At 38.2% G+C, this 24995-nt stretch overlaps 3 protein-coding genes and 1 pseudogene across 3 annotated transcripts; 1 reads left to right on the forward strand and 3 right to left on the reverse strand.

Annotated features, from left to right (window-relative positions):
* Positions 1-2375: 2375 nt before the first annotated feature.
* LOC131005703 (putative serine/threonine-protein kinase-like protein CCR3) lies at positions 2376-5117 on the forward strand. The gene has a single exon (XM_057932741.1). The coding sequence runs from the start codon at positions 2569-2571 to the stop codon at positions 4927-4929; it is 2361 nt and encodes a 786-aa protein (XP_057788724.1). The 5' UTR covers positions 2376-2568; the 3' UTR covers positions 4930-5117.
* Positions 5118-8137: 3020 nt separating this feature from the next.
* LOC131005704 (NF-X1-type zinc finger protein NFXL2) lies at positions 8138-14480 on the reverse strand. The gene is made up of 13 exons (XM_057932742.1): positions 13227-14480; positions 12993-13106; positions 12850-12905; positions 12261-12327; positions 11636-11728; positions 11388-11473; positions 11143-11305; positions 10881-11039; positions 10566-10756; positions 9784-9865; positions 8920-9126; positions 8715-8804; positions 8138-8635 (listed from the first exon to the last, which is right to left on the reverse strand). Exons 1-13 carry the CDS (start codon positions 14364-14366, stop codon positions 8480-8482), a joined length of 2604 nt encoding a protein of 867 aa, XP_057788725.1. The 5' UTR covers positions 14367-14480; the 3' UTR covers positions 8138-8479.
* Positions 14481-15062: 582 nt separating this feature from the next.
* LOC131005705 (phosphoinositide phospholipase C 2-like) lies at positions 15063-19758 on the reverse strand. The gene is made up of 9 exons (XM_057932743.1): positions 19172-19758; positions 18178-18374; positions 17745-17880; positions 17439-17669; positions 17136-17356; positions 16628-16745; positions 15995-16147; positions 15820-15906; positions 15063-15613 (listed from the first exon to the last, which is right to left on the reverse strand). The coding sequence occupies exons 1-9, from the start codon at positions 19487-19489 to the stop codon at positions 15320-15322; spliced, it is 1755 nt and encodes a 584-aa protein (XP_057788726.1). The 5' UTR covers positions 19490-19758; the 3' UTR covers positions 15063-15319.
* Positions 19759-20821: 1063 nt separating this feature from the next.
* Positions 20822-24705, reverse strand: LOC131005707 (phosphoinositide phospholipase C 2-like; annotated as a pseudogene).
* Between the last annotated feature and the right edge of the window lie 290 nt (positions 24706-24995).

Genomic DNA, 24995 nt, shown 5'->3' on the forward strand with positions numbered 1-24995 from the left:
TGTATTTTCTGTCTTTCATCGTTGATATGTATTCGAGCTCTGTCGCGCCTTGGTCTCGATGTGAGGTTCAGGTCAAAAAGGGAATGTATAAGATTGTCCACGACTCCACATAGTTATCTAAAAATTAGTTTTATATCTCAATTTTTGTTTTTGTTTTTTTCAATACAAGATACAATTTATATATTGCAATGAATTAACTAAGTTACTCAAATCAACAACCAAACTAATATAAATTAGATCAAATAATAAAATAAATGAAAATATAATTCACATGCATAACGTCGGTTAGACTTGAACCAATAACTTCTTGCAAGAGAGAAATTTTGACGGCTTAACTTTATTGTTTGGACGAGACCTCTTCAACTCTATATCTCAATCTTCATTCAGTAGACTTGTGAATTTCCAACATGGCTTAATTATGTATACCTAGTTGGATAATTAATTAGTTTTAATTGAATTTTATTTTTCTCTAAGAAAAGAAAATATGTGAACCAAAATAACAAAATATCACAATAATGTTACTCCATTTAATTTAAATTCGAAAACCAATATTATCTTTTGTAACTAATATATCCCACGTTGTAGGACAAGGAAAGCTGTTATCCATCGACTCCGTCGCCGCGGACCTTGATTTAATGTTAAACTGGCTCCTTAAAAATAGTTGATTTTCGATATTTATTTCCCATTATCTGGCCATAGTCAACTAATATATTCCCCACGTATCACAAAAGTAATATTTATAAGTGATATGAACTTTAAGAAATATTAGATAAAAATATATTGTGAATGAAAAATAAATCTCATTTTATAAAAAGTAGAGATAAAAAGTAAATGAATTATGGTAGAGTAGTGTATAAAAATAAAAATATTCATATTTTTGTGAAATTTAAATGACAAAATATTCATGTTTTTATGTGAATAGGTAGTGTACGAAAATAAAAATATTACTAATATTTTTATGAGATGATTCAAAAAGATAAAATATTAATGATTTTGTGAGAGCATGAGAGTATTAGCTCTTAATTACGTTTTCTAGTATAGAAATTTATATGGAACAAACTCGATTCCAATTTACACTGTGACACATGCCATTTTACTTTAGAGGTGGTCTCCTGTATACCCAAATTGTACTCGACCCGAATCCTGATTCAATTGAATTATCCTGGCCCATTTTTCTTGAAATGACACTAACACTAACACTAACACTATTTTATTTTATAAATAACACCATTTCAAAAATGACACTAACACTATATTGAAATGACACTAACACTAACACTACATGTAAATGACACTAACACTATATCGAAATAACACTAACTCGTAAGGGTCAAAATCCTTTTGTACATTTGTGTAGTGAAGGGAAAATTCATAATAGTTAGTCTTTAAATATTTTTTTACTAGGCTATGTGAAATTTTTCATTATTATAATAAATTGGGTATATGGTTTTAGCTCTTATTTAGTTATTTATAGAGGGAGTCTCTTGTACGAGACATTTTATGGGTCAAAATTTACTACGGATTAAAACTCACGTCTAAATGCAATTGAATACTAATAAAATTACATATCTCTAAATTTGGATCCATATGTCCCAAAATATTTACTTACTACTCTCTAAAATATCATATATTATTGACGATATATTACTAAAGGAATCGTTTGTTATTGTTGACCTATAGTGTTAGTGAACTTTGATCGTGGGACGACCACGTAGAAACTTGAATCTATTTTAATACTTTAAGAAAATCAAAATTCTAAAATCAAGAAATTTGGGGATTTCTTCCTTAAGATCAAGGTCATAATTCAATCTAGAACTAGTTTTATGCTACAAAAAAAAATATTCTACTAGTTTAATTAAACTTCCAAAACTCTTGACCTCATTTCAAACGTTTACCCAAATTATTTGGGAGTTTGCATTTGAAAATTCAAATTTCAATTAACAAACTAATTAATGTTTCATGTTTCAAAACTTTTTAGCTGTCTGTATAACTTCGTTTCCATTTCTTGTGCCTATAGAAGCATTTTACGTTAGAGTTGAAACATTTATAAATAAATAAATAAAAAATATGAAAAGTCTCTAAAAACATGAGTTGCATTTCATATTTAAGAATTATAGAATTTATATTCCTCAAAAGAAAAAAGAAAAAAAAAAACTAGAGAATTTAAACTCAATAAGACTAGAATGTTTTCGGTGATGCATCAGGAAACTAATTTGTTGAATTATTTTACTTATTGAAAATACACGTAGGATTTCATATGTCAACTTAACATTAGTATATCTGTGTGCTGTCAGGTATAATTTTGTTAATTGAAAAAAAAAACTTGAAAATTGGGAATAAAAAAACCCAATAATTTAAGCCTCTACAATATTTTAAAAAACCTCTAAATCTAGAGAATAGGATTTAGATTTTAGATAAAGAAAAGAAAGGCAGCTCTTTGCTAACTAAAATGCAACTCTTGACCTTCTCTCTCTATACTCTGTTTCTCTCTCTAGAGTAGTTGTCCATTCTCTCTCTACGAATGAGGGGATACTGCCATTATTCCCGAACAATCCAAGCGCCATTTAGATGACGACGCCGTTTTCAGCCGTCATCGCCGCCTCATTATTAATCCTCTTCGCCCTACGCCCTCCTCCGCCCTCCGCCCATGCACTGGGCGGCTCCGCCGCCACCGTCGCCGTAGTCTACGGCTCCGCCACCACCATCTGCACCATAACCGCGCAGCCGCCCGTCCAACAAATCCAATGCTGGAGGAACGGCCTCCTCCTGCCGCCCATCCTCCCCAACACCTCCTTCGACGCCGTCGCCGGCGGCAGAGACACTCTCTGCGGCGTCCGCTCCGGCGGCTTCAGCCTCCTCTGCTGGAACACCACCTTCGCCCCCAAGAGAATCTACAACAACGCATCAGCTCCGCTCACCTCGCTCACAGTTGGCGCCACCCAAATTTGCGCGTTGCGAAACGTATCTTCATCCGAATCCGATAACGCAATCTGCTGGCGGCAAAATAGCGCTTCTTCGCCTCACATTCCGAGATATTCCCAATTCCGCGTGATTTCATCGGGTCTGCTATTCTCCTGCGGAGTCACTCGTATCGGAAATAGGGTTCTGTGCTGGGGCGATGACGCGATTTCCAATTCGATTCAATCGGAGCTGCAGAATTACTCGATGCTGAATATTCAAGTCGGCGGGAAATTCGCGTGCGGAATCAATGTCACAGGATACATAATCTGTAAAGGCAGCAACGACAGCGGCCAACTGAATACGCCTCTCGAAACCGCTCGCGATTTCAGCGGGGTGGCGGTCGGCGCCAATCACGGGTGCGCGATTCGGAAAACCAACGGCGCGGTGGTTTGTTGGGGCGGAGATGGAAATGCACAGTTTTCCAGTAAAATCACCGATGACATTTCATTTGAAACGATTGTTGCAGGCCCCGATTTCACCTGTGGATTGACCACCAGCAATTTCTCCATCATTTGCTGGGGCCCTGGCTGGCCTAACGAGTATTACGCATCGGGGATTCTTCTCCCCCTGCCGAAAACCCTACCGGGGCCCTGCATCGACACTGCGTGTGAGTGCAATGTGTATCCCGGCTCTGAAATCCTCTGCTCTGGAAATGGCCACATTTGCGGGCATTGCGATTTCTCAAGTCCAATTCCACCATTTCTGGAGCCTGCGGTGGTTAGTCACCCCAATTCAAGGGGTTTAAGGCGAGGTTTGTTGGCTTTCGCCATTGTTGGATCAGTTGGAGGAATAGCAGGGATCGCCACAGTGATCTATTGTTTCTGGACCGGTGTTTGCTTGGGGAAGAAGAAGATCCATAACTCCGTGCAGCCGACTATGACCGCAGCTGCTCCTCCGCAGCCTAACAGCAGCCCGCCGTCGCGATCATCCACTCTGCGGCGGCAGGGGTCGCGGCTGATGAGGCGGCAAAGGAGCGGAACCTCGTCCAAGCACGCTGACAAGGCGGAGGAGTTCACATTCGCCGATCTCGTCGCGGCCACCAACGATTTCTCGTTGGAGAACAAGATCGGAGGCGGGAGCTTCGGAGTGGTTTACAGAGGGAAACTCGTCGACGGCCGTGAAGTCGCCATCAAACGGAGCGAGACCGGCGGCAAGGCCAAGAAGTTTCAAGAGAAGGAGAGCGCATTCGAGTCGGAGCTCGCCTTCCTATCGCGGCTGCACCACAAGCATCTGGTGAGGCTCGTTGGATATTGCCATGAACGCGATGAGAGGCTCTTGGTGTACGAGTTCATGAAGAACGGAGCTCTCCACGACCATCTGCACAGCAAGAACAACGTGGAGAAGAGCAGCAGCTTCGTGAATTCTTGGAAAGTGAGGATCAAGATTTCACTTGACGCAGCTCGCGGCATTGAGTATCTGCATAACTACGCAGTGCCGCCTATAATCCACCGCGATATCAAGTCCTCGAACATACTGCTGGACGCGAATTGGACGGCGAGGGTGTCGGATTTCGGGCTGTCGCTGATGGGGCCGGAGGACGACCGCGACTACCGGCCGACCAAGGCGGCCGGGACGGTGGGGTACATCGACCCGGAGTACTACGGGCTGAACGTGCTGACGGCGAAGAGCGACGTGTACGGGCTCGGGGTGGTGCTGCTGGAGCTGCTGACGGGGAAGAGGGCGATATTCAACGGGGGGGAGCCGATGAGCGTGGTGGACTACGCGGTGCCCGCGATCATGGGCGGGGAGGTGGGCGGGGTGCTGGACGAGCGGGTGGGGCGGCCGGAGGGGAGCGAGGCGGAGGCCGTGGAGCTGGTGGCGTACACGGCGATGCATTGTGTGCATTTGGAGGGGAAGGATAGGCCTACCATGAATGACATTGTTGCTAATCTGGAGCGAGCGCTGGCGCTGTGTGATGATAGCCATGGCAGCATCTCTAGTGGTCCAATCTCCATTCTTTCCGATTGAGACTAGTAACCATCAATTCATTTTCCAAGATTCTTTTTTATTTTTATTTTTTTGGGAAGTTAAATATGTGGGTGTTATTATTGATCATTTTGTAGTGTAAAGAGTAAGTTCTAACATGAGGTGTAGAGCAGATTTGTTCACTTAATCTGATATTTTTCTTTCCAATGGAAAATAGTTAGTTTTGTCGAGTTTCGTAGATTTGAGTGTTTGCGTGGAACAAGGGATTTTGTTGTATGTCGTTTTGGATAAAAATTGAGATGAGTGGTATGATTATTATTGTTGAGGATGTCATTCTAAAAATGATGTGGAAAAAGAGTTTGGTTTTGACGAGAAAGAAAGAAAAAAAGTTGGTATTTGACCAAGTTGTGCACTAAAAGAAAATAAGTTAAGGTAGGGGTGGAAGAATATAACACAATTTTGAGTTGGCAAATGGGCTTTTGAGATGCAATGGGGCCCACAATATACTAGTATATGATAATTGACTTTAATTCTTACTTAAAGTCAATTAAAGCCGTTTTTAAACCCTTGAGGATTGTCATACGTGTAAGGTTGTAAGTTGTGACCATTTATTCCCTCATTCGTGCACAAAATTATAAAAAGTCCAATAGATTTATGATGCATTTTCACGAGTAATTTAGACTAGGGGTGAACATTCGGTTATATGGTTCGATTTTTGCTAAAACCTAACCAAACCATATTTTGGTTCGGTTTAAAAAAAAATCGAACCGAACCGAATTAACCGAACAAACCGAACCGAATTAACCGAAATTTTTATAATTAAAACCGAACCGAACCGAAAAACCGAATTAATCCGAAGAAAACCGAAATTTTCGAAAAAAAAACCAAAAAAACCGAAATTTTCGAAAAAAAAAACCGAAAATTCCAAAAAAACTATTAAATTTTAAAAATATTAGAAGTTAGATATTATAAAATTATAATTAAAATATTATATATATATATATATATATTTATATATATTATAGATATAATTCGATTTTTCGATTTTGTTCGGTTTTAAAAAATCCGATCCGAACCGAACCGAAAAACCGAAATTTTATGGGAAAAAAAACCGAACCGAACCAAAAAACCGAAAAAACCGAACCATATTTTAAAATTTCGGTTTGGATCGGTTCGGTTATTCGGTTTCGGATTTTTTGCTCACCCCTAGTTTAGACTACATTTACTTGGATCCCACCTAGTGTAATGTTAGTTATTTCGCCTGCATAGTAGAGTACTAAATACATTTGCAAACCATATTAGTACTATTTTTGTCCCATAAAAATTGCGACATCTGTTGTGATATGGATTTTAAGAAATATTAAGTGAGTGGATTGAGAGTGAATAATAAATCTAATTTTTTTTATTTGTATAAATTATCAAAAAAAATAATTTGATTTTATTTTAAGTAAGAGTAGTGAGTCATGGATAGTTTTTTTGAATAAAGTGAAAAAATAAAGATAAAAAATAAAAAAATTGTGATGAAGTAATCTTCAAAAAAGGAAAGCGTATTTTTCTGAAACGTATCAAAATAATAAATTGTACATATTTTTATGGAATAAAGGAAATATGTAAAATATAAGAATAATGACTCGTGAGCATCGGTCTCATTTGATTTAGTTCAAGTTAACATTATTGTTTTTTTGTTTTGTAATAACGGAGTAAAGGTCCAACCACATTTATAATTTTTCGAAAGATTAGGCCAAAATGTCACTACACGGGCAAAGGTCAAACCGCAAGTAAATGTGAACCCTTTTATATTTATACTCAATAAATATACAGTTTTTATAATAATATTCTAAGTTCTACTGGTCGTGTCGTGCACTTGCTGGGGTTGCTAGTCCACATGATAATCAAATTCTTATGATTCAAAGTAATATCACTCCCAAATTGGCTATTCACCTTCTTCTAGAAAACTAAGATAATCATATAAATAAAAAAGAAATGAAGAAGAAAGTATAGTTGGTAAGGATTTTGCAAACAATCAGCTAGATTAAGTATATTAAATTTATGAGTAGTGTTATTTGGACAAAATTTGTCCGGATAAAAATAAGGTTAATTTTTTAAAAAAATATTAATTTATTTATAAATTTTGATTCAAGTTTAAAAGGATAGTTTTATTGTTTTCTCCGTATTGTAGTTTTTTCGTAATTTTTAACATTTTTTTTAATTTTTTGTTATTTTATTTGTAGTTTGTGTACTTTAAAAAATAGTAATAATTAAAAAGGTTATTAAAAAATTACAATATAAAGAAAATAATAAAACTAGTTAAATTCTATTTTATTTTGAACCAAAACTTTTAAATAAATTTATTTTATAAAAGTATTTCATTATATTTTGTTCAGATAAATTTTGTCCAAATAGCATTATTGTAAATTTATATAGCTGGTGAATAGAAGAACATTTATTATGTTGAAAGTCAACTGTACAGTTAATAATTGTTTCTAATGAGGGCAATATTGTATTTCAATCATCTTTAAAAAATAACACGTCTTTGAAATATTAATAGTTTTTTTAATTTAACTAATCTCCTTTCGTAGAAAATGTCTGGAGTTGTTCCAAAAGAAGTTGAAATTTAAAGGTAACATGTTTGTTGCCTTAAATTTTTAAGAAATGACAATTAAGTCTCTTAATAACAAAAAGTTGTCATATACGGATGAGAGATAAAGCAAAAGAAAAAAAGAAAAGAAAGCATTTGCTTAAATCACCAGTATCTGAACCGGATTTTATTTATCTAATTTCTATACTTTGATATTTTTATAAACACTTTGGTTATAGTTCAATCGAATTAAAACATTACTTGGATCACAAATATATTTACACGATATAACTTTTGGATCATAGGCTTTTCTAATGTCTCTTTGTTACTCCATTCGTCCCGTGAAACTTAAGCAGTATTCCTTTTCGGTTTATCCTGCGAAGCTTGAACAATTTCCTTATATAGCAATTTTTCCCCTTTATTTATCTTTTCATTTTTTCACCTATCACATTTTAACATACAAAATACTATCTCCTTAAAATCGTGCCAAAAAGAAATTGCTCACGTTTCATGGAACAAAGGGAGTATTTTGTTTCATTACATATATCTCAATATTTGGCAAATAGTTGGATGTCCTAATAAACAAGGTAGAGTAGAGTTTGAGGAAATTTATTAGTTTGAGAAAGTAGGGTGTCAAAAAACACAACAAAAACTACTAGGACAATAGCTCAGTAAAAAAGGAGACTATATTTAATTTCTCTATTTCTCCAAAATACAAATTCCTCATGCAAAACAATGAAGGAAAAATTCGATTTTTTCAAACTATAGGTTGATGAAAATGAGAAAAAAAAAAAAAAAAAAAAAATCCGTCAACTTTCCCCAGCTAGCAAAGAACACAACTGAATTTTCACTTTTTTTTAAAAAAGGGGCGCGTGTAATCACATGTTGCCCTTCTTCCCCAGCGAGCCCGGCTCGCAAATTTGAGCCCGCCCTCAAGTCCCCTGGCTCGCCAATGGGGAGGGGCTCGCTGGAGCACGGCTCGAGCCTGCCCAGCAAGCCTCGCTGCACATGCTCTTAGACTCGTGAATACCTTCTTGTTTGTCGAGATTCGAGTTGGTTCATCCAGTCAGACAGCCACATCAGACCTTTATACCCGAAATATGCAGACACAACAACAGCAACAGCAACGATGAGCAGCACAAGGATCCGTCGAGCCACGCCAACTATTTTCTGCACGACGAAAAATATTCAGTACCCAGAAATGCTGCAAATACCAATCTATCTATTCGCCCAAGAATAGAAGCCAAACCTGCAGCCTCGATGCCCTCTCCTCCTCGTGTACCCTTTGTCTTCGTCTTCTCCGTTTTGATACTGTATTAGCTTTATCCGACTCCTTTGCCTTCATAAGAAACAACATAAGCTGAGAATTGCATCATTACTCGACAATGTCATAAATGAGATCCAGCTCGAGAGCATGTACACGAACATTGGCAGCTAAAAATACAAAGTATTACCTCCGAGGGCTTCACTTGACGAAGATGTAACTCTGAGTCGGGGGCCTTCACTTTGCTCTTGCAATCGGAACCACAAGGAATAAGTCCAACTCCAAATTGATTCTTTGGTATCTCTTTGGGATCGCAACCACCACTAATGTGTGCCGCTTGCACATCCTGACATAACCACTCCTTCTTTAATGTTTGACATCCGCAACGAACAGTTACCTTGCAACAGATCAAGAAATTGATTGTCGAGGGTTGTTGATACGAACACTCTGGATATATTCCCGGTATTCAACTCAAACGACGATGTGAAATAGAATAAATGCTATAGGCCAAACTGATAGCCATATTGAAATTTTGGCCTAACTGATACCCAAACTAAGGCAGCAACATATTAATAATTTTTTGAATTGAAACTATTTTTTAAGCGTACGAGGCTGATATCTAAGAAAACTACTGAAACTATATTTTAAATCCTTTTCATAAATGCAGAAATAGGCTGTTATACATTGAGGTGATCAAACTTTTGTGTGCATATTAGCCAAGAATGCATGTGGGCTGGACTTTGTACAAGTACCATGATAAAGGGGTTGGAATTGAGAACAAAAATGTAATAGAAAAAGAAAAAAATATGTCTTTCAAAACCAAGTTTAGGTTTACTGCAAAGCTCCCCTCTACCAAAACCAAGAAATGTAACAGAAAAAGACAAAAATACGTCTTCAGAATGTAGTAAATACAATCATATTCGATTTTGTTAAACACAATTTATTCAAAAGTGGAGGCCTCGAAAAGTTCTCTATTTACGATTAAACTACCACTCAATACCGCCTAATGAATGGATAGACAATGATGATATAACACGACACAACTTTTTGGTACCTTCTTAGAGCACTTCTCAGGTAACGGGCAGGGGCCAGGATGACATGTCTCTGGGCACAAGTGTGTACAATTCGGCAACTTCCTGCCAATCAAAAAATTAAAGGAATAAAATAACTCAAAGAATAGAAGGGGCAACGAACAAGAAGGATTTACTACTTACAAAATCTTCCTATAGAGACACTATCTAAACAGATAATTATCTTGTTCAAACTGTTGGAAAAGCATGACAACCACTTCTACATACCCCAAAACCCAAGAAAAACAGAAGAGAGAGTTGAACTCCACATGTAGTAGAAGTTCCAAAATTCTTGAGAGAGGAGCTATTCAACAAAATGAACGTGAACACCAATAAGTAGAGTAGAAGAGTCAGACACTGAAAGAAAATGCAGAGAAATTTAGCCTTGAATCCTTTTCTTTTTGCAAAGGTTAATAGTAAATGAAAGTCTTGTTCACCGATGGAGAAAGTTAAATGCATTCAATGAGCAACACTACATTTCGACAATAAAAGCAAAACACCCACAATGTGAAGAATGCAATATAGGATGCTGATTCCTTATTTTATTTCTTCAGCCCCTAGAATATTGTTCCTTTATTTGAAATCGTGGTGTAAGCCACCTATATTACTACTAGCATGACCAGATGGGTATGACGTAGGCAGAAATCTTCATACAACTTGAACATAAATTCATAGAAGTTACAATCATCAATTTCTTTTCTTTTTTTCAAATAGCATGCAAGTCATATAATTAGAAAGATAATGTATGCACACTATTCAAGATTACCTATGGCAAGGCCCTTTGCACGAACGAACAACCATTTGCTCTTTCTCTGACAAGCAGTTGAAATATTTACACTCAAAAACATGCACCATGGACCCACAGTGACACGAACGCCTAATCAGCGCCTTGCAAGGGGGGCATTCTCCAGGATGACATCGCATAGGACAAGGATGTGGACATTCAGGATCTCTATCCTGAAGAAGATTATGAACAAAGAAGAGAAACCGCATGAACTAATAAATAAGGCCTGAAACATATTGAATAAGAACAAGTAGCCAAAGCTTCAAGATCTAAGAAATGAATAGGATGAGTATTTACCTTATCACAAGGGAGATTACACACTTCGCAGGACTCGCCTATTTTCGAAGAATGATCTTTCATGGGATGACATACATAAGTGCAGTAATGGTTACCACATGGAAGAGGATTTCCACACAAATTATCACAAGGAAATTCTGCACTATTTGAGCATACCATCTGAGAGGAAAAAATATCACGTAATAATCTTCATCCTCATACGACAGAACAACATAAATACAACACATATAGAAAAGGCCTATTCACTGAATAAGAAACTGACCATCCTCTCTGCTCCTATGTGATGACCAAAGCATGACCTCAACACAACTTCTGGGCAAGGAGGACATGGGGAACCAGGTGTAGCTTCACTCACATAATTTCCCTTCTTCTTTTTTGGTTTTAAAGTAAATTCAGGACGTGGAGGTGGTATAGGTCCATGGCACCTATATAACATTAAACAATTGGTTGGAGATGCAATGGCCTGAGCAGGAGGCTAGTACCGAAGAACATTTATTTAAGGCAAACCTTAATTGGCATTCATGGCCACATGAGTATCTTTCACCACAAGTTAGGCGACATGGGGGGCAAGCACCATAATGGCACCTGTGTGGCTGGAGATACATAAACGTAAATCATCATTGGAAACAATTTATAGGCAAAGTTTGAGATATGCAACAAAGATCTAAGATACAAACACAACTTTTTGCTTATTTAACAGACTACAATTATCGGGCATGAATTAGATTATCACAATGAGAGACCAACCATACAACCTTGCATTTTGGAGCATGCCTGCATAAAGGAGCTACTGGACATGGTTTCGGACACTTGGGAGGTTTTTGTTCAGTTTCTGTGCCACAAGGAACCTGATTACAAGTTGAAAGAGTGAGCATAACTATTATGGAGTATGCGAATATCATATCGAATCATTGGATAACTCTGAGATTTTGTTCTAAACTCCTTTCAATCCACATATTTTCCCTGAAACACATGCAGTATGACTGATACTTAAAGTTTTGCTTGCTCACAACAAAAGCACTCAACAAATTCGTCAAATATCAACATAATAATGAATACTTATTTAGTAAAAGGTATATTCTTGACTAATTACAAAAGAATATTTTGTTGGACACAAAACACTCTGTAATGGCCTGCCTGTACCTAATGTTAAAAGGCACAGCCAACTCGTTATATTTGCAATTTAGCAAGGAAAATATTAGTTACAATATAAATAGATCTAATGTGGGGTTTACATAGACTAGTCTATTAATTTTATGGGTGGGTGCTAACGGTAAATATAATACTTGGTAGAACACTCAAATGCCAACTACAAAAACCCAACCGTAACACCCATAGATAGAAAGACAAATTTTAACATTCAAATACTATAATGCTAACCTCAAAATGTGTGTTGCCACATGAACATGATATCCTCACCATCAGTGGGCAAGGAGCACAAGCACCTCTACGACAAAAAACAAAGCAATCAGCAAATACGTTCCATATGGGTCAACAAAGATCATCATGCATGGAAGCAAATATCTAACTTGGCCACACACTTAGAAGTAGAGACTGAATGTTTTATTTGAAGATAGTATAAGTAGCAAATTGAACTTCTTATATTAAGAATCTCTGAACTTGATTGGATTTGCAGATGTTATTGGTAATAAATTATTCATCTGATATAACATTCTCTGAGCTCAGCAAGTCTTTTGGTCGACATTATGACTCCTGACAATTTAACCTTCCAATAATTAGGTTTTCACTACCAAGATTTTGGTAGAAGCTCTCCATCAAATAAATGCCAATTTTTAATGATGAAAAATGCTATGCAAGAATGCAGGCGCAGAGAACCTTTTTATTATTCTGTTAATTTCATTTACTCCATGCATATACAATGTTCCATACATGTATGTTTAAGCACCCAACAAGTCTACATAGTTTATAAGGATCCACACATTAAACAAAACAATGACAACAAAATTACCTATGACATGGAGCTGGGCACTTGTGATTTCTACACCGGAGCTTCCGGTCACACATCTGTACTCCAAAATATATACAAATTACAAAAGTAAGCATAATCTACATTAACAATACGAGCATTAGAGTAATAACAAAAGCAACAACCTCTGAGCAAGGAGGGCAGTCCCCGTCGCAGCAGCGGCGCTTACAAGCATGCCGACCACAATCCCTAAGCTTCTGGCATTTCCTCTCACACGTCAACTCTTGATAGCAAGGAACCTATTCTAAATTCAATGAGCCATTCCCCATATCACAAACATCATACATAAAGAATGTAAAAACAAGAAGACATCATAACACATTTAAATAAAAAAGGCACTATCTAATACAAAGGTGTACCTGTTTCTTGAAGCTCCCACACCTACATGGCTTTGTCACAATCATCCTACAATTCTCAACGCATGGCCCGTGATGGCATCGCTCGGGGCACCTATGGAAGCCACAACTCAATAGCTTATTGCAAGTTGCGCCACACAGAGGCAGAGAAACATCACATGCCATCCCTTCATACACTCTCTTACCGCAAGGGCAAGTCCTCCTCCCTTGAAACGGGCAATCCCCACACTCGCCCTCGTGACACCCCTTCTCACAAACATGCCTTCCGCAGCTCAGCATCATCTTGCAATCACCATTGCATCTGAATTCCCTCTCATAGCACTCCCTCGCCATCTCCTCCTTCCCACATAGACATCTATAAGTCCCCTTCGCCCTACACGGCTGGCACAACCCATCATGGCAAATCTCGCCACATCTATGAGCTTCACACTCCAATAACCTCCCACACACACCTTTACAAGAGAAATACTTCAATCCACATCGTCTCACATCCTCCAACTTCCCGCAAAAGCACTTATTTTTAACCAATTTCGGGCAGGCCGGGCACGGCCCAGGGTGGCACAGCAGCAGACAGAAATGCCCACAATCATATTTCAACGATCTTCCACAAACCTCCCCGCAAGAATGGGGTAAAACCCAGGGATCACGAGGCGGGTCCTCAACTTTACCGCAGAAGCAATAGTAATTCTTGGGGGTTTGGCGTTTGGGGTACTCGACGCGGCACTTGGGGCAGGGCCAGACGAAGGAGTTCTCGTCGGGGGCCACGGCGGCGCGTGCGGAGGCGCGAGAGGCGGCGAGGGTGGTGGACTGGTGGGCCCATGACTGGATGCAGAGGAGGTGGAAGATGGCGAAGCAGCGGGCGGAGCAGGACCAAGTTGGGTCGGTGGGTTTGATGCGTTCGAGGCAAATGAGGCAGGAGAGGCCGCCGGCGCGCGAGGAGGTGAGAAAAGATTGGATTTTTATGAGATCTTGATGGTGAAGATCATCGCCAGTGTTGCGAGAATTGGAATGGGAGAGGTAGGATTGGAAGATGGAGGAGGAGAGGTCAGGGTGGCGCTGATGGGAATGGGAGAGGGAGGATGTATCGGAGTCCGAGTCAGAGTCAGAGGAGAGCTGCGGCGGTTGGGTGGCGGAGGAGAGCATTTTTTTGGGGATTTTGGCTGATAAATCTTCACCTACAAATACGAGGAAATTTGGCACTTGTAGCAAGGTATATACTTATTTAGCTACTAACTAGCTAGTTAGGTAGCGATGGTAACAATTATACAGTTGATGTGCACAATTTACAATTTATATTTCATCATTAACCTTAAAATATTTTTCTTCTAAAACAAACTTTTAAAATATCTCTAATTAAAAATTAATGTTACAGTACAATTTATAATAGCAGACGAGGAGCGTGGTGGCGGAGATGGGGGCAGCGGAGGTGGTGATGGTGGTGGTGGAGAAGGAGGTAGCCGGCAGCAGTGGTGGTGGAGGAAGAAGGATATAGGATAATTCAAATCCCAAGTAAAATGTGGAAAATGGAAAACTTTTAAATAGGAGAATCGAAAATTCGAAATGGGTAAAAAGAAATCAATTGAAAAATGACATTCAAACACAAGTAAGGAAATCTTATTCCCTTCCTCTTCCATTATATATATTCGAATCACTAAAATACACTCTATCACAATGCCACTAACTTTCATTGTTCACTTCGAAGAAGAAAAAAAATGGTTGATCTTATCTTCTTCATTTTTTTAAAAATATTTTGGCATGAGACAGATTCAATATTCTTTGTTAAGAGTGATGATTTAGTGCTACCAAATGGGAAAATGCTCCAAACCTTAAAATGGGAGAGAGACAAGAAGGCATCAAACGCCTCGTGTGATATTTTACATAGATATTCATTACAGCAAAGCAACGCTATTAAACAAGCTCAAATTTGCATCTGACGCCGAACTCACACTCACACACACACCCAAAAGAGTCCTGTACATGAGTTAAAGAATCCGATAAAACAGAGTTCAACAAGGAACTACACCATGTTTTTCTTTATATATACAACACGTACATGGTTGACTAATCCCCAGCCAAAAGAAAAGAGACATTGCAGATCAGACGAACTCAAACCGCATGAGAAGCTTCACAGAGTTGTACTTGACCCCCTTGCGGTTGTGAAGTGGAACAGCTCGGATACCTTGGCAGAGCTCCGTTACCGGCAGGCAGGTTTGGCCAGCGAAATCATCCTTCTCAGACATATCATACTCATGAACTTCAATTCGAAGTAATGCCAGTTCTGGAACTCTTAGTTCGAACTCAAACGCCTCATCCCAAGTCGGTATCCAATTATCTTCGAGTGTCTTTGTTTTCTTCATGACGGTATCAGCAGGCACTCCAGCAATGCCAACCTTAGAATACACAGATTATCAGTTTTTTCCTCCATCACTAGTAGTAGATCTCACGCATAACCAGACAAAACGACTACGTGAATAGCTTGTATGACTACTAAATTATATAGAAGGTATTTAATCGGGACATGTACAGATGCAAAGGGATATTTCTGTAACCAAGAAAGCATCAGGAAACAAAAATACAGATGGTTGTAGCTGCTTACCCTAGCATAGAAATCTGGAGGAGAATAAGTATCAAAATGCGTATGACGGAAGTCATAATACCATCCTTCACCCATATACACAGTCACCTGTTTATCAGTCAATGTAGTAGTTAACTACTCAGTAACCTATCCAACGCACACGTAAAGTCAAAAGCTATAACCATTTTCAGCCTACCCTCAAAGTTGTTTTAACAGGTAATGATGCATTAGGATCAAAGACCTCGCCATATGCATTAGGTTTCAACAAAATGTCAGGCTTTTTAACATATCCACAACCACCATTGGCCCTGAACATGCCATGCATCACCCAAAGCGATCTTCCATAACCCTGAGAGACAATAAAAACATTAGCGACAAAGTTCCAAATAATTTTCAAGCATTGTAAGGTTGCTGAAAGAAAGATATATTGTAGCTGCACGGTGAGAACACTCCTTTGTGCCCTAGTTGTTGTCTTGTTCATCATTATTTGTTTCTCAATAATATATGTCGAAAGACTTTCATTTGTATAACTAGTTTTAACAAAATTGTTCATCCATTTTATTGGTCCTGACTGTTCACATTTTAGTATTTTACAGTCCTAGCTTTACCTGCACATACAAGCTGATTAGTTATACTCATTAAACTATAGCAACAACAAACATGTAAGTCTTTCAGCTGCAAGTAGAACTTATTAGTACTATGTTGCTATTGAATTTCTTAAAATGTGGGGTGGTGTTAAATGTATATTCATCATGAAGTGCATCCCAAAAAAAAGGCAACAGCAACTTAGGGGATTGTAATTGGAATTTTTTCTGAGTCAATAACCAACCTGCATGTTGAATGCAACCATTTGGGCTCCATGTGACCATGCAATGAGAGGATTGTAATTGGATGAATCAAAACGTATACCTTTAGGGTATACTCTAAGCAAGTTCCTTTGAGTAAACCTGAAGAACAGAAATATGAGAAATTAGGTTCAGAAAATGCCTAAGACTGCCAGTATTCAAACACGTTATTTTTCCATGAAGTAGTAATAATTAGCAGGAGGAGAGTGATTTATTAGCTCTTTTATGCTAAGACTTCTAGGCTTCAAAAATCGAATTATGGGGCATTTATTACGACTGGAATAACATTCACATTGCCAATTCAGTGTGTTTGTTGAAGGCAATGTATACATCCAGCCATGGTCTTTGCTGGCTTTACTTATTAATGGCTGGGTTTAGTAGTTTCTTTTAGAAAGGGAAATTTCAAATGTAAACTATATTGCTAACAGAATTTCTTTACACCTAGAGTAGTTGATATAATATACTAATGCCTTCTTCTTAAGTATAAGTCACCTGATAATATCTTTTCCATAATCTTCAATGGCCTTCTCAAGCTCTTGCTCACTCAAGCTAAGACGTCTCACTTTATCAGGGTCAACCTTCAACCAGTCCTTCATTCCACCCTTCCCCTTTCCAGCATGAATAGCAATCAACTGTCGATATTCTGGGGCTTCATTTTGCTGTTCCTGAGCATCCTCTTCGTCATCTTCATCATCCTCCCCATATTCATCATCCTACAAGAAAAATTACGAGAAACTGAGAAGTATATAGGATGGAGCTTACCCAGTATCAAGAGATATATAGTTTTATAAATACCTTGTCGTCCGCTCTAGATTGATAATAATTGGGCTCACTTCCCCAGGCTTCATCATCCTTTTCTTTTTTTGAGTCACTCTCTTTTACTTTAACATCCTTGGCCTTTAAGTACTCTGTTGGTGGTTTGGTAGATATAATAATCCTTTTCTTCAGAGATTCTGGGGAAGGAAAATCTTTCAAACATTCTGAACCAGGGGCAAACAGGATGTCTCCAAATGTTTGATTGATCATCTAGATTCAGTAAAGGGAAAAGTGATTACACACAGAAAAATTGCTTAATTTCCCATAGAAGCTCCATATACATACCTCAGCCACTTTAGCCTGAAGCTCTGGAGTAAGATGATCTTCTAATGTTATTACAAGGGGATATTCAGATGCAACGAATGCATTTTCCTTGATTGACCTCAAACATTTGATGAGCTCAACAGGAGTGGTTAGCGTCCTAAGCACAAATGCAATAAAAAGGAATTATAAGTCTATAACGAGGTGATAACAATACAGACTACTCAGATATCAAACAGATGTGCTGGAAAGCTGCATGCTCTGCCTTTTCAGCACATATAAGAACCTTCTTGAGAGTGAACGTAAGGAAATTATCTGTATCCTTTTTTTCTTGGAATTCTACAATTTTCCCAAATGCAAAATAATATACTGGAAATGGATGTACTTGCCACAGCTTATGTATAGAATTCTATACAATAATAGGAAAACCCAAAATAGATGTGTAGGTAATGCATACCGTCCATGGAGTACATTGACATTATCACCAGCGGAATTCGGCCATATGTCCAATTCAATAACTCTGACACCTCTGTGCAATGCATTTATAATGGGAACATCACTACAATCACTACTTAGTTGATTCCCCGTCAGATAGGAATTATGGCCCGTGTATATAAAATAATGAGAAAGAGGACCAGTCATGTCCTGGTACACCTGAAAAAACATATGAAAAAAAATCAAGGCTATCACAAGAGTGGCTAGACATGGTAGTTAGCTTTGAGTTTCCAATTTCAGCGAAAAGAAACTTCTACCAGCTAAGGGAAAATAGAAATAACAAAAGATAGTGCAATGTTTTTTCTTGAATTGCACAACAGAGGGTATCATTAAAATAACTAATCATCAAAATGTAAATGAAAATTGAAAGACGGTTTTAAACCTGCACTCAGTAAAGTAGAAGATCAGAGAACAGATGAGGTTCACATTGCTGAAATGATAGATGAAGTTAGAAGACAGTGCCAAGACCATCACAACCCATTAAAGATGTGGAAGATCAAAACCAATTCAACCTTTTTATATAAACAGGAAGACCATTCAACTGCTTCACTAATATCTGTCTTGGGGTAAGAGATAAAGAAATGAAGGCAATGCAGTTGTAACACTTATGTCAAAACTGCCAGGATGAAATTTATTCAACTTATCACATTATATTACTCATTGAACTGCCCAAAAGTTTCATTTTCTCTGATATAATCCTATGGCACAGTATGTTCACTTATAACTACCTCAAAACTTGAAAACTAAAGCATACTGTCACAGTGATTACCCAGAGACACCTCAAAAACTACCTTAAACAATTCTCAAAAGTGATCATCTACTAAAAAACACCTCAATAATCGCTGGAATCAAAACGAAAACCAAACTCAAAACCAGTTCCGACGGCGATCACTTGAAATGCCTCAAAAGCAGAAACTAAGCAATCCGCAGAATCAAAGAAGAGGCGAAGAAATTACCCCACGCTTCGCGTTAATTGGCGGATTATCATCAGCAAACAAGTACTTGAAGAAACCCTCGAGATTGAAGCCGTGGCCGCGGCGATGAAAAATATTGAGGTGCTTGAGGCTATCGATAATGGCCTGCGCGTCCTCCACGGTGGCATCCTTCTGGTCCTGGACCTCCTCCATGAAGAGGCGCAGGTGTTCGGCGTCCATGAGGCCGTTGTCGGAGTACTTAGTGAACATCTCCTTGACGTCGGCCGGCGCCTCGGAGGCGGCGAGGCGGAAGCGGCGGCGGAAGCAGAAGCACACACGGTAGGTCTGCTTGGACGACATGTGGAAGGGAGTGGGTTGAGAATTGACAATGAGAGATGAAAAAAATGGGGATTAATAGTTTGAAGAGGTCCGAGAGGAAAGGATTAGATGCATTGATTGCAACGGAATCAAACCGTAGATGCCTTTGCAAGATGAGGGAGTGGGGCCAGCTCACCGCGGATTGGCCACGTCTTTGCCATCATCGCCATTAATGTTTCTTTTCTTTTCTTACTATGCAGTAAATTGCAGTTACACCATCGTCATCGTCCAAAAAATAAACCCTCCGTTTGCTCTGCTTTTATTTATTTATTTATTTATAGTAGTAATTTTTACATAAATTGTGAATTTGATGCGATTTTTAAGTTATGGAAATTACAAATTTGATCGCCATCTTTTGAATTAGTGAAAATTTAATATAATATGCTCATAAAAAATATATGTTGGTCGGATTTTGATGTGACCGACTTCTTTTTTCATGAGTATAGATATGTACTAAAAATAAAAATGTGGGGCATGTAATTTGCACACCAAAATCAAAATGTGATGTCAAATTTGTGATATTTTAATAGTTGTGTCTGAATTTTCAATTCGACGTAAAAGATTTTTAGGGCTTAGGGCATTTTATTATAATTGAAATAGTATAGGTCAAATAGTAAAAACTCCTAATAATTTAAAAGTGAGTAGGATCATGGTCAATTCTTTTGCATTCATCAAATTCAGAAATAATTTGGTTATTGAGTTATCACAAATATATCCAACTGAAATCCCAACCATAATTGAATTCTTTTTATCTATAAAAAGTATTTCAATATACTCCCTCCGTTCCATTACAAATATCTCATTAATTTTGGACACGGATGTTAAGAAATGTGTAAAAAATAATAAAATAGGTTGATGAAAATTATTTAAATATTAAATATAGAGAAAGAATATATATTGTCAAAAAAGAATGCGAGATTTGTAATGGAACGTGAGACCGAACATCCTCCGTCCAATGACATTGACTGAGTGCAAAACTTCGTATAATTATTTAAATAATGAGTAACTTTATTGGCCGATCGATAAATATGACCTATATATTTAATTTAAATAACATATCAATGTATCATCAGGAGGAAGGGGGGAATAATTTCCTAATATATGAATATATTACCTAACCCATCAAAAGCAAAAAAATAATTTGAGTCTAGTTTTTTTATTTTTCTTTTAGTAGAAGATGACGACAGCTCGAATCCATTTCCATCGCTACTGTATATTTGTTCTTTGACAAATTCGAAAGCTAAGAACGTAAACTAAATCAGTTAACAATCTCAAAACCCACGAAAAGTATAAGCACATTAAGAAGCCATGCAATAATCATAATACAAACTTAGGTATATTTGGAAAGGAATATAGTTTATTATAGTGTGTTACCTTATGATTTTAGTAATACATTAGCGAATCTCTATGCAGTTACTAAGTTGGTGTGCAGAGCAAACCAAACACAAACACTAAAAACAATCAAAACAGGAGGCTAGGAAATGTGGATGAGCAGCTTTGTGAATGATGGGATCAAACAAATTCAAACCTCACAAGAAGCTTCACACACTTGTATTTTGCTCCCCTGCGAGTGTAGAGTGGCACGGCTCGAATGCCTCTCCTGAGCTCCCACACCGGGAGGCACGTCTGCCCTGCAAACTTCGTTTTCCCAGAAGCATCTTCCTCGGAGACCTCCAGCCGAAGCAGAGCTAGTTCAGGAACTGTCAATGGGAACTCAAACGCCTCATTCCACGATGGGATCCAGTTGTCGTCTATTGTCTTTGTTCTCTTCTTCTTCGTATCAGCAGGCACTCCCACAATCGCAATCTGTGTAAGCCAAAATGCACTTGTGCATATCAAGATTGTGTGTGTGAAGGATGTGGAACAACTACTCGGATCACGAGGCTTACCTTCTGGGGGAGAGTAAGTATCAAAGTGTGTGTGAGAGAAGTCGTAATACCATCCTTCACCCATATATACTGTCACCTGTTTAAAAGTAAAGGCCTCTAAGCAAGGGGGATCTTCCATTATAGTAATAGCCTCTAGAAATTTTTACTCACTCTCAGAGTAGTTTTGACAGGCAATTCAGCTTTAGGATCGAAGACCTCACCGTTGTGACCAGCCTCCAACAGAAAGTCTGGCTTTTTAACGTAACCACATCCGCCATTCGCCTTGAACATCCCGTGCATCAACCATAGTGATTTTCCATAACCCTGTCAAATATTGTTCTTTCACATATCTACTGAGAAAAATTGTATTATGCGTGCCAATTCTGCAGTGTGCATAGCTAATACGCGACATGTGCCACTATATTGAGTAGGTTTTGATAAGAAATTGAAACCTTATCACGTTGTGTAAATTTATATTCCAACAACAGATTTTCCAAATAATATTACGATAGAAAACAGTGCTGTATTATCTAAATATTGCAGTAATTACATACTCGAAGCCTCTACTATTTTGTATGAGTACAGAAGAATGCTCTAGCACGAACAGTTGGTGACTGTCAAGTATGATTCACACACAAGTTCATGTCTAGAACAATTTCTTTTTACACAGTAGCAATATGATGCATGCACGCTAAACTTATCGGTAATAATAGCAGTATGGTTTTAACTAACCTGCATATTTAACGCAACCATTTGAGCTCCATGCATCCATGCACATAAGGGATTATAATTGGAGGAGTCCAACCGAATACCTTTGGGGTATATTCTCAATAAGTTCTTCCGTGTGAACCTAGAAAAGTATTACATGTGGTTCATTACAAGTTGGGTGAAAGAAAATTATGATATCAAGTTACCTCAACAGTCAAGAAGAGAAATTATGCGGCAAAAGGATCATCAGATTATCGTATATTTGTACCTAACAATGTCTTTTCCATATTCTGAGATTGCGTCTTCAAGTTCTTGCTCACTCAAGCTAATACGTCTCACTTTAGTATGATCAACCTTCAGCCAAGCCTGCATGCCTCCCTTTCCCTTTCCAGCAGGGATAGCGATCAAATTCCTATATTCCGGTGCTGCTTGGCTCTGTACCTCTGGATCCTTTACATCATCTTCATCTGTGTCTGCGCCATCTTCATCTTCATCATCATCATCATCATCATTATCCTGGAAGAGAAATTTTGCTCACTTAAACTGAGGGAAAGAAAGACCTGTTATAGTGAGGGACAACTTAACAATGCACCTTATTATGATAATTTCTTGATTTAAGATCTGGAACCTCTCTAGCATCATCCTCGGGTGAACTGTGTCCCTTCTCTGTGCTGCTTTTTTTCACTTTATCCTTTTTTCCTTTCAAGTATTCCTTGGGCGGTTTAGTTGATACAATAATCCGCCTCTTGAGTGATTCTGGGGAGGGAAATTCTCTTACAAGGCTTGAACCGGGTGTAAACAGCATTTCTCCAAATGTTTGAACGATCATCTAGAATTTATCAAGAAATCCAGAACACTTTTTAAGTCACAAATGTACGTAAGTAATCCCTATAGTCTATTGTCTCTATACCTATGTACCTCAGCCACTAGAGCTTGAAGATCAGCAGTAAGATGATCTTCAAGTGTTATTATGACAGGATACTCGGACGCAGAAAAAGCATGATTCTTAATTGACCTCAAACATCTGATGAGTGTGACAGGAGTAGTCAGCGTCCTGCGTAAAAGATCCACATTTAACAAGTGAAAAAACACAAAACGCCCAGCTTAGAGAAATCAGAGTTTAGGCAAGAATGATAGAAATCTCTCTCTCTTTCTCTCTATTTAAAGGTCTGCAGTGTGACTTGGGATTAACTTGCATTCAGATCAATAAATCATGTAGAATATTAGTTATCAATCTATTTAAAAGAGCAATGACATTGAAATGCATCTACTTTTAAGTTCATACCTCCCATGCAGAACATCCACATTATCTTTTTTAGAATTTGGCCATAAATCCAACTCGATTCCTCTAACACCTCGCTGAAGTGCACGTATGATAGGGATATCACTGCTGTCGCTACTTATTTGATTCCCAGTTAGATAGGTATTGTGGCTAGTATATATGAAGTAATGAGACAGTGGAGCAGTCATGTCATGGTGCACCTGAGACAGTGGCTTGTGGTTATGTTTGCTTCATGGATTTATGTTTTAAAGAAGCATGATCTTATGAGCATAAATCGAGCACGGAGTCATTCAGATGAAATGAAATACTTTTCACAGGAAAAGTATGCATGAGAAATGTGGATCTAGTTTATATTCCATTGGCGCGTGTGAGTGCAAGCAAGTTTCTAGCAAGTTTGATTGGTTTTGGTTCCTAGTTAATAACCTGATATAGTATTTCTACCAATTTGCTTTCAAGATTACCTATTTTACTTGATTGTTAAGAAATGATATTTGATTGTTCTATTGGGTTGATGATGATAAATCTGCAATATGATGCCTGTAGCTTTGGGAATCAAAATGCAGACACCATCTGAAGCTCTTCACAAAGCAATATTTGAGTTTGTGAGATCTATACTTGGAGTATCCAACAAATACGCTAGGAATGTTAGAAAGTGAGGTTTTCTAGATACGTTGAGGAGCGTTTACTTTTCATAAAATAATTGATCAAATACACGATTGAATATTTTTACTTTCATTATTAAGATCAATCCTACCATTTCAATTGGATATCAATCAAGCAAAATTAGCTCAAATTATAGAAATTGGTAAACAATGAATTAACATATAGTACTATTTTTACTCTCCTCCCTAAGTTCCAAGTTTAGAACATTAAAAGTGAGTTATAAGGAATTTATTAATTTTTATTTATGATTTTTTTCACAAAATTCCATTACTGTAAAACTCGAAATCTGGTTCCAGTGGTATGGAAAATAAAATATAATAAAATAAAATCCTGAAATATAATTGAGACGATAGAAAGGCTTACCCCAATTCTGGCGTCGAGAGGCTGGTTGACATCGCCAAACAGATACTTAAAGAAGGCCTCCAGATTGAGTCCTCTCCGGTGAAATATGTGAAGATGCTTCAGCGCATCCATGATGCCTTGCGCCTCCTCCACCGTGGCGTTCTGCTCCGCCTGAACCTCCGCCAGGAACCGCCGCAGCTCATCCACGTTCATCACGCCGTTCTGCGAGAGTACTCCTCGAACATCGCCTTCACGTCGGCCGGCGCCTCCGCCGCCGCCAGCCGAAACCGCCGCCGGAAGCAGAAGCACACTCTGTAGGTCTGCTTGGACATGGAATTCAGCAGGATCCACCTCCAATTCCAATAAACACAAATTCCAACTGATCGAAAGAAATCTGATGGAATCGACTGCAAAAATGCGATCGGCTCCCCATGTTCGCCACATTTGTGGTGCCAATTAAAAGTGGAAAAAGGTGAAGGAGCCGAATGATTATACGTGGAAAGCCATAATTATAAATACTGATCAAATAGGCTTTCTATTTCTTCGAGGGAAGAGAATAGATTCCACGAATTCGAATCCAAACGCTACCATAGATTCAAGTTACTGTAAAAAAAATTAATCCAAA

The sequence above is a fragment of the Salvia miltiorrhiza genome, chromosome 1 (assembly GCF_028751815.1).
Source record: "Salvia miltiorrhiza cultivar Shanhuang (shh) chromosome 1, IMPLAD_Smil_shh, whole genome shotgun sequence".
NCBI classification, from domain to species: Eukaryota; Viridiplantae; Streptophyta; class Magnoliopsida; order Lamiales; family Lamiaceae; genus Salvia; species Salvia miltiorrhiza.

Coding starts and splice junctions, on each gene's coding strand:
- LOC131005703 (XM_057932741.1), top strand. CDS start 2,569: ATGACGACGCCGTTTTCAGCCGTCATCGCCGCCTCATTATTAATCCTC.
- LOC131005705 (XM_057932743.1), bottom strand. CDS start 19,489: ATGTCGTCCAAGCAGACCTACCGTGTGTGCTTCTGCTTCCGCCGCCGC. Junction 16,746..17,135: donor TATGGAAAAGATATTATCAG/GTGACTTATACT, acceptor TCTGTTCTTCAG/GTTTACTCAAAGGAACTTGC. Junction 15,614..15,819: donor CTCCAGATTTCTATGCTAGG/GTAAGCAGCTAC, acceptor GTGTATTCTAAG/GTTGGCATTGCTGGAGTGCC.
- LOC131005704 (XM_057932742.1), bottom strand. CDS start 14,366: ATGCTCTCCTCCGCCACCCAACCGCCGCAGCTCTCCTCTGACTCTGAC. Junction 13,107..13,226: donor GTGGGAGCTTCAAGAAACAG/GTACACCTTTGT, acceptor AATTTAGAATAG/GTTCCTTGCTATCAAGAGTT. Junction 11,040..11,142: donor ACATAGGAGCAGAGAGGATG/GTCAGTTTCTTA, acceptor TTTTCCTCTCAG/ATGGTATGCTCAAATAGTGC.